At 39.5% G+C, this 15435-nt stretch overlaps 1 protein-coding gene across 2 annotated transcripts in view; it reads right to left on the bottom strand.

Annotated features, from left to right (window-relative positions):
• The window catches only part of LOC131033840 (structural maintenance of chromosomes protein 6B), a 171816-nt gene that overhangs the window by 24407 nt on the left and 131974 nt on the right, over positions 1-15435 (bottom strand). Inside the window, exons 26-28 of one of the 2 annotated variants that reach the window (XM_057965132.2) lie at positions 3440-3497; positions 2828-2925; positions 2638-2732 (exon numbers count right to left, since the gene is read on the bottom strand). In XM_057965132.2, coding sequence (XP_057821115.2) covers positions 2638-2732; positions 2828-2925; positions 3440-3497 — 251 coding nt within the window. Of the gene's footprint in view, positions 1-2637; positions 2733-2827; positions 2926-3439; positions 3498-15435 lie in introns of those variants that run through there. The other variant, XR_009103688.2, reaches the window with a different exon arrangement.

The raw sequence follows: 15435 nt of genomic DNA on the forward strand, positions 1-15435 counted from the left end.
ACATATGTTACCACAACAAGTATGGCCTTGTACCTCTCTTGATGGAAATCCTACCAAAATCAATAAATGCACCCTAGTAGCTCCACAAAGGAAGATGTACAAGTCACAAAAGTCATCGAAGCATTTAAAGTTTTGAGTGTTGATCACAGCATCCGGAAGTGTTGCCAGCCGGAAAAAAGTCTGAGGACTTCAAAAACTCGGGTTCCCGAAGTGGGGAAGACAAAGAAGGAACTTCGAAACCTCGGGGTTCCGGAGTTTCGGGAAAGGGAAGAAGAGACTAAGCAAAAGGAAAAGGGGAGACCTAGCAAAGGAACTTTGGAACCTCGAGGTTCTAGAGCTCCGGGGAACTGAAAAAAGGCTAAGGAAGGAACTTCAGAACCTCGGGGTTCTAGAGTTCCGGAGAACTAAAGAGGAGGGGGAAGGAAAGGGAGGAAGTTCGGAACCTCGGGGTTCCAGAGTTCCGGGAAGGAGAAAGGAGAGGCAGCAAAGGGAAGGAACTTCGGAACCTTGGGGTTCTGGGGTTCCGAAGAAGAAAAAAAGAGAAGGAACCTCGGGATCCGGAGTTCCGAGGAACATGAAAAAAAAGGAAGCAAAGGGAACTTCGGAAAAGGTTCTGGAGTTCCGAGGAAGAAAGAGGCCAAGGGGAGGAACTTCAGAACCTCGGGGTTCCGGAGTTTCGAAGAAAAGAAAGGGAAGGCTAAGGAAGGAACTTCGGAACCTTGGGGTTCCGGAGTTTCGGGGAAGGAAAGAAGACTAAGAGGGAAATCCGGAACCTCGAGGTTCCGGAATTCGGGGGAAGGCGAGGAAAAGGAACTTCCTCCAAGCAAGACAACACTTCACACCAATGCCTCATTTACTGTATATAGATATGAACAGTAGAAAACACCCACCACTTTGTTCATCCACAAGATTGTCAACCCTACTCGCTCATCCCCTTCTCCTTTTCCTAAAAGTGGTGTTGTGGATTCCCATTCCCCCAAGCACCCCAAGGTTGTGATCCTTGACAAACCCAACCCAACCCTATGGTTAAAATCTATGTGTCACTCGCAGCTCTTATCTCCAATAATCCCATGCCCCTTGGCCAATAATCCCATGCCCCTTGGCCACAAATCCCTACCGGCCAAAAAGGGAAAATTTATTTTCAAGGAAACCGCTTTTGCCAATCTCCCTTCCATCCCTAGCCCCCTTGTCAAGCTCTCTACGACCAAACACCCAATATACAAGCTGAAAAGGGATCATCCCACTCACAACCAAGAAACCCAACTGAAGATGGGACTGTGCTTGAAGGATGTAAGGCTCCCTCCATGCCACCCTACTATTCAAGAAGAAGTCAAACATCCTTAGTGTAATAATCTTAAGGCTCGTGTGGACAACATTTAAGAAAGTTTCAATATTCACACTAATGTAATGAAATGGCTCCTTGCCCAATTCCAAAATGCCGAGTTGAGAATGCAAGAGATGGAGATAAAAGTGTTCAAACAGACAGAGGAACAGCCTAAAAACCCAAGTGAATGAAGTCGCATCGTAGGAAGTGAAAAAATTCATGCCCTCCAGAAGAATGAGAAGAAATTAAACAAAAACCTCTCCCGGATAGTCAATTTCAGCAAGCAAACCATATAAAACTCAGCTACCAGTCTTTATGTTCTGCAAAATGCAATTCAAAATGACAAAGGGAGACTATATAAAAGAGCCCAACCAAGAGAACCCAGAGCCAGTCCACAGCTTAGAGGCAAAAACAGTGGCATTGATGAGGACCCCTAGGGATTTCTTTGATTGATCTAATTAAATTTCTTACCAAATAATGGCAGGCTTCCAGTGGGCATCAGAAACTGGCAGATAACAAACAAGTGTTTTTCTTTCTGTGGAAGATTAAAATAGAAAAACAGGGGTCGTGGAAGATCAAGAATTGCATAAATGTTCTTTTTGTTGGCCTATGTAGACTGTCCAGGCAGAAGTTTAAGAGAATTGTAAAATTATTGTACTACAAGTAAATTGTAATGTGCACTCTGAACTTTAATTTTCAGACTATTATTCTTGCTGCATTTGTAAATTGGTTTTTTGTGTTGAGCTGCGAGATTCAACTGCCTTTGACTAGGAACCCAATCCTTGTCTGCATCAATAAATGCCAATTGTTGTTCTATGGGACTTTGTATATCCCATAATATCAGTTAAAAAATTAAAAGATAACAGCAACTACAGCATAATGCATGTTTGGTTTTGCTGATGAAAATAAGGATGTAAATGGTTTTATGTTGCTTGCACCCTGGGTTATAGTTTGGTTCATCAGTCGTTCCAAGATAAGATAACTGAGATTACTGCAATCTCTGTAATATATGTTGTATTTTAATAGAATTTTCTTCCACCTATAAAAGTACATAGTTGTAAAGTTATATCCTTGAACTATCAACCTGCCAAATATATGCTCAGAACACAGAATATGCACTTTCATTGATATGCATAAAAAAAAACTTCAAAAATAGTTGATTTTTAGAATAAAATTGCAAGCAAAACCTTTCAATGCCTTGGTTCATTGTAGGAACTTCATTAAAACATGCCTAGCCATTACTTTTTGCGCAGTGTCACAAATTGCTTCACCAGAAAAAAATGAATATTGTAAATTATTGAAATGACCAATACCTTATGTCATGTGGTGTAATGAATATCCATTGAGAACCTTGTGCCTTGGCAAAGTCAACAACAGTATCCAAGCTTATTTTCCTGCTAACAGCATCCTGTGTAGCAATTCTCGATCAGTAATCATCAAGTAAAGCTAATTCTCAAGGAGATTGAACATCAAATGGTCCAAGAATTGATTATTTTTTCTTACCATAAATACATCAAATTCATCCATTGCACGGAAGGGAGCCTCTGTCATTTCATGTAAAGCAAGAGCAAAGCAAAGCGTAGAGAAAGAACGCTCTCCACCTGTATGTTACGGAGACTATCTAGTCATTAACTCTCCAGAACTCATTTGTTACCATGACAGAAAAGAAATTGTAAGACTTTATGTGTGACCTTTCCCTAAGACGAAATGTATTTCTCTCCATGTCCAGTACAGTTAAACTATTTTGTTACATTTAGTTATCAAATTTACCCCTGTATCTTAGCTTGTGAGCTTACTCTGCTCAGAAATTAAAACACTAGTAAATGCCTTCTGCCATTACTGTATTAGTATCCTTCAGAGACCCATTGACCACTTTTAATTTCTATTTATCTCAGCATCCATACTAGATATTTGGAAAGCAAAGTAATGCAATTCAACACTGTTCCTCGTCCTCCTAAGCCTTAGGTAAATACAATATCATTAAGAGAAAAATGATAAACATTTTTGCTCATGGCTATGCTCTGAGGAACTTGCACCAACTAGGAAAGAAAGAATTCAGCATCTTGATGAAGATATTATCACATAAGTCATTGAAAACAAAAAAGTAAAACAGACCTGATAATCCCCTTGTATCTCTAACTGCACTACTAGAATTGTCTTGAGGCATCTTAACCTGCAAATCAAAACAGAACCATCAAATCAAAGCAACTTGCAATATATTTGGTCACCTGAAATTGCCAAATAAAAATGCCATAACATCTAAATCTCAAACACATATGGAATCTTGGCATAGATAACTATCAGCTTGATGTATGCTTAGTGGCTTGAGTTATTTTTTACTTTATCCTTTGAATAATAATCTAACGTTATACTTCTATTTTCCTAATTTTACCTGTCCAGTCCTTCGTTTGTGTTCTTGATTCTATTAGGAAGCAAACATGTTCTTTGTTCTTTCTCAATCCCTGTTCTATTTGTTCTTCCTCCAATTTTCCCACCTTTGCTTCTTTGTATGTTCTATATTTGTTTTATCTTCATAATTGTCTTTTTTCTTAATGTGTGGATTCTATTGTTAACAGTATATTACTTTCTTAAAAATATCATTATCATTAAAAAATTACTATTTTGAGAATAAAGATTACAATAATATTATTACTATATTTAGAATAATAATATTATGAGTATTTTAGCTATTCTTTTCAGGCTGCTGCTATACTAATAATAATATGGCTATCAGAGTTTTTTTGGTATCAATAATTAGTTATGTTCCATGGGGACACATCCCCTAGCCTTTTACCCACATCCCACTACCTAAAACGTTTTGGTGACATGAGGATGACTAGGAAACATCCCCTTACCATCCCCTTTTGCCTGCAAACTTCATAAACATCCCGGTACGTCTGGGAAACTTGCAGGGGATGTACAGGACAGTTAGCCATCCCCAAGATAGCCAGGGGATGCCTAGGCATCCCTCGACCGTCACAAAGACAGCTAGCAGTTCCCTATGGCCCTGGCCAAATTTGGACACCAGTTAGAAAAAAAAACACATTTTTTAAAAGAAAAAAAGGAATAGCAAGACCACAAGGACTCCCCACCTGCAATGTCCCCTATTGGGAATAAGCATGTTTCCCATAATTAAACCATATATCAACACACTTATCATGCGTTCAATCAGATAATTAAAACCAGAGAACAATTAATTATTTATAATACAATCAATAATTATTATATATAGGCCCCATCATTACTTCTTTCCTAACCCTAATGGAAGACAGGGATTTACTGTCATACGGAGCTTGGAAACCAGTCTACAAGTAGCCTCCCTCGAGGTTTCAAGACTGCGTCCATCCACCATCTTGGGCTAACCTATCTTCTGAGGATTTACTCTGCCTCTCCCTACACACACCAACCTATCCTCTTACAAACAATAGCGAATGATTAAAGACTAGGCCATTGATATAATAGTCTTTCATTCATTATAAATGTATGAGAAATTAAGTATAAATCTGATTTATTATTATGATCAAATGCAGTCTTATTGACAATGCTTCTTTGTATGTATTTATAACAGAACATACAATAACTTGTATTACATTTATATATAGAAACGTAGACATCACACAACATAAATGAACAAGTATATGATCATAAGCACAATACAGCATACCAGTCTACTGCTCTGCTGCTGGTATTATTTTAATCCTGATTTCCTCTTTATACAGACTTCACGTCTTTTATTCTTTTTCTCCTCCAATGCCTTCTTGAATGCTAGACGTGTACTTCTTATACCTGTTGACGTGTATTTTGTACACAATCATACACAGAATAAAATACCCAAGGGTACCTTATCCTCTCTTGAATAAAATCTCTAATTGCTGAAGATATCGCAAGAAGGATCAGTTAGGGTGACTTAATGTTCTTTTAAGTAGGGTCTCTACGTGTGGATAAGCACCAGTGGTTGTTGTGATTGCTGTGTCATCAAGGGGCCTTACGTTTCCGAAGTAGAATTTCCTAAACTAAACGAATTCTCAAAAAAGATCAAAAGAGTAGGGCTTGCAAGAGATCTAGTCTAATCTAACCCTAAGAATGACTCAATGTGGACGAGACTTGGCAAGATTCTACCAACTTCAATATTGCCATAAAATAACAACTCGATTGAAATTGATGCGATCTTCTAAGGTAACAAATGATTTTCAATTCACCAAGGATCATAGACACTACCACAAAGGCACATATCCAAGATATAACAATGATTGAAGGTTTAAGTGATTCAAGTTTATCCAGTTGACCACGCAAGGCGTTCCTACAATCAGCAAGAAGCTAGTGGTTTGGAATATGAATCTCACCAAAGATCAAGCCCAACACTTAGTCCTTCAAACTTAAATACTACTTTGACTGAGAATGATTCAAGAAAGTAAACAACCATGAAGATAACCATAAGAATTGCAATAAAACACCATAACTTCAATATTTTATTGATCTCAAAGCCATCATGAACAACAATTGTTTGAAATTCCTTCTTCAAAGCTCAATCTTGCTACAAAATACTTGCTTCTATCAAATTGCTAATCTCTAATCACTAATGCTGATATCTAATAATAAAATGAAAAGGAATGAGGGTATATATAGCATCCTCAATTACAATGAACAGTCCAGATCAAAAGAAGATCAATGGCCAAGATTATGACACCTAAACCCTAATTAGGGTTTATTACAAATAGCCCCCTTTTTACTGAACAATATTAAATGCATAGCCAAATATTAAATTTGGCACGAAAATCTAGGAGACATAGACCAATGACAATTAAGGTGCCACATCATCTATAACAACCTTTCTTCTAGAATCTTATTCCCTTTCCAATGCTCCTTTTTAGCATATGCAATGAATCTAGACACGATTCCCTCGATCTCAGCAATTGGAATCTCGGGAAGATTCTTCATTCGTTCCTCCAAGTGGATGACCTGATCGAAAGCCTTGAGAAGAGCAGCGTCCCATCCAGGTTCAAGTTCTTTGATCTTCTCAATCAGGAGCATGGTGGCAAACATCTAATCTCGTTGCTCATTTGTAATAACATTCTCATCTTTGCAAAAGATGACCTTGACTCTATCTTCTAATTCTTGCAAATCCACATCTGTCTCAACCGCAATCCTCCTGCCAAGAATAGCACATAATACTTCGAACACTTTGTCCTGGATCGGATGGATAATCTCTTCAACTTGATTGCATTTGTTACTGATGTCCTCAAAAAGAACTTCCTTCATCTGGAGTAAAGTTGACCATTGGAGTAAACTATGAGGTCCTCCATCCATTATCTTTTCTTGTGCTAGGACCTTCCTTGATGTTTGTCTAATTACTTGCAGGACAGGAATGATAACATCCTTAGTATGAGCAAAAGCAGCTACAGTTATCATTAGGTTGTGGATGACCTCAAGAACTTGAATAGCTCGGTGAATGGTCTGCATCATCCTTGTTGCAAATTCAATAGCAACTGTATGGGATTTGTCAATCCAAGAGCCCATAAGCTGAACCAAACTCCTGACTCTCTCTGCCTCGCCAACTGATTCAAGGGGAAGTGCCTGTGTAGGAGATACTGCTGGATCCTGACGTCTCAAAGGCTGATTGAGATGGCTAAAGTAGCCTCTCCAAGCACTGACCTCTCGCTCAAGCTTCCTATTCTTTTCCATTTCTTCTCTAAGCTTGTCCTTAAGTGCCTCAAATGAATCAATGGCATCATCCAACGTCTGCTCGGCTGTGAGTGGACCAAACTCAAATGTCTCTACATCATATTCCTCTGCGAGGATCTCACCTTCATACTTGTCCACTGCTGGTGTAGCTATCTGTAGTTTCCTGGATCTTGTCTCATCTCTGATCATCTTGGACATCTTAGTAGCCTTCCTCTTCTCTGTCATTTCCTGAGAATTTCCAACAAGGCTCTCTAAATCAATCACATTATCTTCGTCCTCGATCACAATCACCCTTGTTAGTCTTTCTTTTAACCAATCTGGAATGGCAGATCTTGTTTCTCTAACCTGTATCTCATTAGGCAATGTTTCTTCTTCTCTGAGAGGAGATGTTACTTCATTATCTTCCTTATCTTCATGTAGCTCATTAGCTTGGAGAGACCCACTTGGTGACCTTCGAGGTGCCTGTCCTTCTTTATCGTTCTGTACCATTGATTCCATAGATTCCTCCATCTCAAGTGTCCTCTTCTCTTGTCGAGAAGATGTGCCGGATGAACGATCTCGGTTGGCCTCTGGCTTCTTCTTGGAAGATTCTCTTTTCTCAGGTCTCTCTTTCCTCTTCGAGCCTCTTGGATGGGGATTGCCCTCACTTATACTTCGAAGGTTGCCTTCGCTTGCATTTATGGGATTAGGATTACCCTCACTTACACTTGCTCCTCCTTCAACTGGTCTTTCTTCCAAAGTGAAAGTCATAGATATGCCTTGCTCTCTCAACTTCTGATGCTGCACATCAACCCATCTGCGAGTACAAGACAAGACTGGAGCCATCAAAGCATCTAGATCCACAACCTCGGGTTCATTCCAATCTAGCCTCACTGATTTGCTTTCTCGATCATAAGATGATTGTAGATGTCTACCACTATCCTGAGCTTGGTCGGCCACTCTGTAAATTTTGCATTTTCTGATAAAGTCTAAAGGCAATCTAGAATGCATCTTTCTTTTCACTTCAAGGTCATCCAAGAGATTCATCACAAAGTCTTCTATCTGAAACTCATGCTTATATTTTCTTCCGACTGTCTCCTCTATATACCCATATGGATCAAAGCTCTCTCTCAAGGCAAAGAATGAAAATGAATATAAAGCTAACTCTTTCTCTGCATCATCCATGGCTAGAGCATTAGGACATACCTCAACTGAATTCCCTAATATGATGGGCACAGGAACTCCATTTCCATGTCTGTGTCTGAATGCTTTCACATAAGCTGCCAACTGTCTTGTTACCTCAAGTAACACTATTCTGTCTGTCGGATATCTTGGCAACATGTAGAGAGGTGAAGGACATCCATGAACTCTAATATATGTAAATTTCTGGAATTGGATAAACCATGCACCGTACCTCTTTACAAGTTCTTGTGCATCCTGAGATAGCCGGTTGTGAATCCCGCCTTGCAATGTCCTGGTGATGTTCATCGTGAAGGTATCATTGACTAACTTGTAGTTACTTCCTGGCGGATGATGCAAGTGAACATAGGAATCACAAACTCTGACTTCCCCGGGCCCTCTTCCGATCACTCCTCTGTGAGGTAGTCCTGCATACTCAAAGCTCCTGATCAAGGCATATATGATGTATGAACTCATATGGAAAGACTTGGTAGCCTTCAATCTCCTTAACTGTACGTCCAAGCAATGGCTAATCATTCTAGCCCAATGGATTGTTCCTTTTCCCTGAACTATCACTTGGATGAAGTAGAACATCCACTTCTCAAAATAGAAGGCTTGAGGAGATCCTGTGACTCGGTTGAGTAGTGTTATCAAATCTCTGTACTCCTCCTGGAAGTCGATCCTATGTGGTGTGTTCGGAATCTTGCTCAGGCGAGGACGACTCTTGAGTAACCAGTTCTTATTGATGATGCTTAGGCAAGCGTCTGGATCATCTTCATACATGGACCTGGCTCCTTCTAAGCTTTTATAAATCATATCTTTATGTTCTAGCAAGTGAAGAGCTTCACTGATAGCTTCCTCTGAAAGATAAGCAAAAGTGTCTCCTTCCTTGGACACTATCGATCTGGACTGTGGATCATAATGGCGAGCACACTCGATCATCAACTCATGGCACTGGATTGCTGGAGGGAAGCCGGCCGCCTTGATAATGCCACTTTCAATTATTCTCCTTGCGACAGGTGATGGCTTGCCAATGTAAGGGACCTCTCGAAACTTCTTCACACTGAAGTTTCCCAAGTTGGTATCTCCAATGTTGCTCCACTTCGACACGATCTTGGTCTCCAATTCTTCGTTCTTCTGATCTTCCTTCATGAGAGCTGGACGACTGGTGGATGCTCCCGCCTTTGGGGTTGCCATTGTAACACCTACACAACATTTCATAATAAGAAATAGATTTTCCAATGTATAAACATAAATTAGATTAAAGATTGAATTTAGGAAACTTCATGATAAGTCCTTGAGTTATCATTTCCTAAATACGATTGAGATACTGGAAATTCAAAATTTCAAAATTCAAAATTTAGATTAAGACTATGACGATCAAAATTCAAAATTTAGACAAAAGAAGACTTCGCCATACCTCACTTTGAGAGCTAACTCTAAAAAGATGCAAAATAAGGAAATTCGCCTAGGCAAAAACGAAATTTGAAGTCTTCAACGTAGTCCTCCTCTAGCAAAGGCGCCTTTCTTAGTTAATTTCACCACCTTTGGGGTCTCCAACGTGATGATAGAGTATTCGCTCCACCTCTAACCAAATTCGCACCCTTCCTTGATGAGATTTCGCACTCTCTCCTTGTCTTCTCCAAATCGCATGCAAATGAATGATTAAATGATGATTTGAAATGAGATATCACACCCCCTTTATATAAGCGCTTACCTCCTCAATCCCCATAGGCCGACTTTTGAAAATAGGCAAATAATAAATAAATTTCAAATAAAAAAAGAGGCCGACTTTTGCAAAAATATAGAAAATAAAATCCAAGCGCTTCAATTTTATTTATTTAATTTAATAATTAATTAATTAAATGCCTTGTAATTAATAGCTTCGATTTTTAAAAGGCAAAATTAATTATTAAATGCCTTGTGCGCACCCATTAAATGCCAATTTTAATTAAAAATATCAAGGTTTATCGAAATTTAGCATTTAATGCAGTTCAAAATTTATTGGCGCCAAACACGTGAGAGATGTAAAGGATACAAACCATATCGCTCTGGTCCCTGGGAGAGGGACAGGAGCGATCTAGCATTTTGCTCTTGAATTTCTCCCCTTTTACGTTCAAAACCACTTCCCCTACGTTGAAACTGGCATCTTCATTGGGAATCTTGAATTTGATCGATTCGATGTTGTAGATGAATGCCTCTTAAGATCATTATCGCCCTGGTCCCTTGGTGAGGGACAGGAGCGAACTTTGCATTTACTCCTTGGTCTTCGCCTCTCTAATCACCAATTTGCATCACAAGGCAAGTAACAATTTTATCCTTTCATTCCACGCGTACTTTACTTGTCCTTTACAAGGCAAATTTGATATTCAAGTGAATATCGCCCTGGGCCCTTGGTGAGGGACAGGAGCGAACTTTGCATTTAGCTCAAATTTGTCATCTTTTCACCTTAACTCCTTGTTCATCACCTTTCAAATGACATTTCGGATCTTGTGTAACCTTGCTTTGATGTGATCTAGGAAGAAAAATGATTGATTTTATGAATATCGCCCTGGTCCTTGACTGAAGGACAGGAGCGAACTTGCCTCTTTGCTCAAGTTAGTCACTTTTTGACATTTGGTTCCTTGCTTATCATCTTCTCAAAGACATTTTCGACCTTGCGCGACCTCGCCTTGACATGGTTTTTGAAAGAAATGACCAGTCTAGTGAATATCGCCCTAGCCCTTGACTGAAGGACAGGAGCGAACTTTAGTCTATGGTGCAAATCCTCTATCATATTGATATCAAATTGTCTTCAAGGCGTAAAATGGTGCCCTTTATTCCTTCTTGAACGTTTGAAACGAAAGTGGCCTTCAAAGTTTAAGCATATTTGACTATTTCGCTCTGGTCCCTTAGTGAGGGACAGGAGCGAACTTGGATAATTTCATCAATTTTCATGGTCCTTGCAACTTTGTTCTTCTTCGAGGCGTTCCAAACATCATTGCCACCTTGTACCTTGGCTTGGAGTGGTTTAAACTTGGAGGAGAATATTAGATAGCCTTGATTTCGCCCTGGTCCTTGACTGAAGGACAGGAGCGAATTTTCACTTGTAAGCTCATTCGTGCTTTGCCAACTTTCACATTTGTCTTCAACGGACTTATTATGCTCCCCTTCACTTATCTTTGACATGAAACTTGCTTTAACTTGGTGGGAAATTTGTTTTAGGAGGAAATCGCTCTGGTCCCTGGGAGAGGGACAGGAGCGCCTAGGCAAATATGGGCTTCACTGGTGTCTTGCACTCTTCAAAATTATATTCAATAGATTCGTTACGCCTCCTTTTACTTGCCTCAAACTTAAAAACTCATTTCACTTCGCCAAAAACTTGTCTTATAAGGAAATCGCTCTGGTCCCTTGGAGAGGGACAGGAGCTACCATTAAAATTCGCCCTGGTCCCTGGGAGAGGGACAGGAGCGATTTTGCTTCTAGGGCCAATTTTCTCCTTCGAGGTACAATCAAATTATATTCAACGAGTAAAATGTACCTCCCTTGTTCTTCTCAAATCGCAAAATCGTTCAAATCTTTCAAGGACAAGGCAATTTTGGATTTCAAGCTCCGGTCCTTCAGTGAGGGACAGGAGCGATTTGTCTTCATAGCATGTTTCCTTGTCTGCAAATTTCTTCAAATTATATTCAATGGACAAAAGATGTCCTCCCTTACCTCTTCCAATCCAAAAATCGCCTTAGTCCTGCAAGGACAGTTGAATTTTGAGAAACAAGCTCCGGTCCTTCAGTGAGGGACAGGAGCGATTTTTGTCCTTGAGGGCAAAAGTTTAACTTTTCATTGCAAACGGCTAAATCCTGGCGCTTTATCATGTTGATTTCACCTTCCATTGCATCCTTGACGCTTCAATTTGATCAAAATGAGGTCAAAATGGTCTAAATAAGTCATTTCGCCTTGGTCCCTGACTGAGGGACAGGAGCGATTTCACTTCCATAGGCCAAAATACCAAGATTTTAAGCTCTCAGTCACTTCACAAGGCAAAATTAGGCCATTTCCAATGTTCGGGCTCAATTATCAAAAATTAGCCAAAAAATCACCCGGACAAAATTCACAATTCCATCATTAACACTTAGGCAAAATTTGGACTTGCATTCAAAAAATCTGACTGAACCTAGACAAACTCGTTTGACCTCCTGACAGATTCACCCTATTTCAAAATTGCATCCTACGAGAGGAAGCTCAACAATCTTCAAAATTTGGACTAGACACCGGCCTGAAAACATCAAAACGGAAACCCTAAGGCTAAACCCCAGTCCAGACGACTGACTCACTAACCCAAAACCCTAAAAGCAGAGAGAGAGAAACAGGCAAAACCGAGCAAAAAGAGGGGGTCCCCATTTTAATGGGGCGATGTGTGAAATGGTCACAACAATACCCTTCCATCAAGGGTGGAGAGTTGTGATCTTCCTTAAAGGTTGTGATCGTTTGAGTGGGGAGTGTCCCTTCATGCATCGCATCTCTTCAAGGATATAGCACTCCTTAATGACTTTGTAAACATATCGACCAACTTGTATAGTTGGTTATTATATCTTAAACATTGAATTGGTTGACACATCATATAAACAAATCTGTCAATCGTTTATCCTGTCCTTAGATTGGTCGATTAAATGAATCTTATTGAATCTGTCATAACATGAATTGCATATGTCTTGAGAGTCTTAATGAATTGGCTGGCATGGTTTTCAGATTCCTTATGTCACCGTTCATAACCTGTGCTTTGTCTTATTCCTTGGGCTTGAATCCTATGATCTCATCCACTCAAACCATGATACCAAATTATGTGTAAGGTCTATGTGCCCCAACTGTATGTTCTTTGACAAATCCAGCTATAATAATTTCATTATCAATTCTAATTAATACTATTCTTTGTACTAACGTAGGGTCCAATTAATGTTTCGGTATGACTTGTGCTCCAAAAAACTGAAAACAAGACAATTTTCCCTTATTAAAGATAGTGCAAGAATGGTTGTCATGGCATGGACATGGCAGTCCACCCTTCCCGAAATTGCTTGTCCTCAAGCAATGATTGTTTTAACTAAATCTTCTCAATGCAAGGATCCCTAACCAATCCTAGAAGATTTGTAATTTTAAGACAAGTTTTCTCTCATTAATTGTGATCATAAGAACAGTTTTGGTTATTCCTATGGATATCTCTTCAAAAAAAAGCAAGGAATGAGCTTCCTATATTAAGATGAGGATTAGAAGCATAACACACATCTATGATCCTAATTGTGAGATGTGTTGGACACCGCTGTCGTTACACCAAAAGCTAGAGCTGTCAATGAACATCACGGCGGCCAGAGACAAGGATCCATGGGAGGCGATTAAGCACATGTCACGAATCCCGAGGTCAGCATTGAACATCTATTACTGACTAGAGGGTAACAATTCCCCACACAGTGTGACCCGTGGGATTCGAACCCGTAACCCAGCACTCTGATACCACTTGTTGGACACCGTTGTCGTTACACCAAAAGCTCGAGCTGTCAACGAACGTCACAGCTGCAAGAGACAAGGATCCACCTAAGGCGGTTAAGCACATGTCATGAATCCCGAGGTCAGCAATGAACGTCTATTACTAACTAGAGGGTAACAAGATGATCATGCTGACTCTGCCTTATAGAATGGAGACCTTTAGAAATTAGTTCACTGTATCTTATTGTTTGTATGATAGTTGTACCCTAACACAACTGTTCGAGAGGGGATAAAATGCTATAACATTTGTAAATAAGTTTGATACCATGGCGGATGACTATGCTTAGCCATGCTTTGTATAAATTTGTTTGAATATGACAATGTGTGATAAGCAGCTTTGTGAAATGATAAGTACTGTTTAGAGAATAGAAGATCTTTTGGTACAAAGGGTTATTAAGTATCGCTTATGACTGCGGAAGTGATTTTGAGAGAACCCCAAATGATGATTCCACTCCATCATTACATACGGAATCTAAACCTAAACTTTCATTCAAATCAAGCAAAAAGAAAAAAAAAACTCATTCATTCTAATATTTGCAAACAAAGAAAATTGCAGTAAAAGAGGACCAGCAGGTGTTGAAGTATTGAACAGCAATTGAAAGAGGAGTCTAGGGCATCAAGTCTTCTACACTAGAGGTATGTTATTCATCTTTCATTTGTTTTTGGCATTTATTTTACATTTTTTAATGTTTTTTTCAAGATTTTCAACACATAGGGAGGGCATTGTGAGGTTTTTTTCCAACTTGCAGCTCTCTTTGAAATTATTACCAAAAAAATCATGAACCGCAACAAGAGCAGTGATAGTGAGGATGTTGAAGTCCAAATGGAAGAAATCAGTAGACCTAGAAGTATGCAAGCCATTGGGGGGTCTTCAAGTTCAAATCTAGCAACTTCAAACCCATTTGATTGTCGTTCCCAAATCCTCAAAACCTATGCAAAAGGCCCATTCAACCCCAAAAAAACTCTATTACAATTTGCATCAAGAGTTGATAAAAGATAAGAAAAAAAATAACAGCGTATAGTAGAGTATGGGAAGGCCATTTGTGCCACAAACAATATAGGAGCAGCTATACTAGAGTTTATTGCCATCTTTCATGGATATGTGGTCAAGGGGTGAAAGATTGCAGAAAAATAACTCAAGCTCATAAAATTTAGGCCCTAGATTTCATATGGAGTGGGAAGCATTAGGTAAAGGGATTCCATAGGAGAGTGTGCAGACTAGTGTGTCAATGTCTATAGGATCAGTGGATGTTTCTTCTCATGGGGGAGAGAGTTCTACTACTTTTACTTGGGGAAAGAAGAGAAGTACTAATGTTACTGATTTGCTTAAGATACAAGCAAAAGATGTGACTGAATCCTCTATTGCTAAGTTTGTTTGTGCTCATGCCATACCCTTTCATGTCTCACGTTCACCATATTTTAAACAAATGTTCAAAGATGTTCAAGCTATTGGTCCCTGTTGTGACGTTTTCACACATCGCCCCATTGCAAATGGGGACCCCTTTTTTTTGGCTTTTTAGGGTTTGTTTTCTAGGTCTTTTAGGGTTTTGTCCGTTAGCCTTTGCATTTTGAGTGTCGCCCAGGGGATCACATGGATAGCAAGTCCGGCTTGAGTGATGTCCTGATCCTGAAATTTTGGCTAAGTCTGAAAGTCCTGATCCTGAAAATTGGCTAAGTCTGGAATGTCCTGATCCTGAAATTTGACTTAGTCTGGAAACTGAAAAACCTCCAAAAACTAGATTTTGCAATATGGCTCC

This window comes from Cryptomeria japonica, chromosome 9, assembly GCF_030272615.1.
Source record: "Cryptomeria japonica chromosome 9, Sugi_1.0, whole genome shotgun sequence".
Taxonomy (NCBI): Eukaryota; Viridiplantae; Streptophyta; class Pinopsida; order Cupressales; family Cupressaceae; genus Cryptomeria; species Cryptomeria japonica.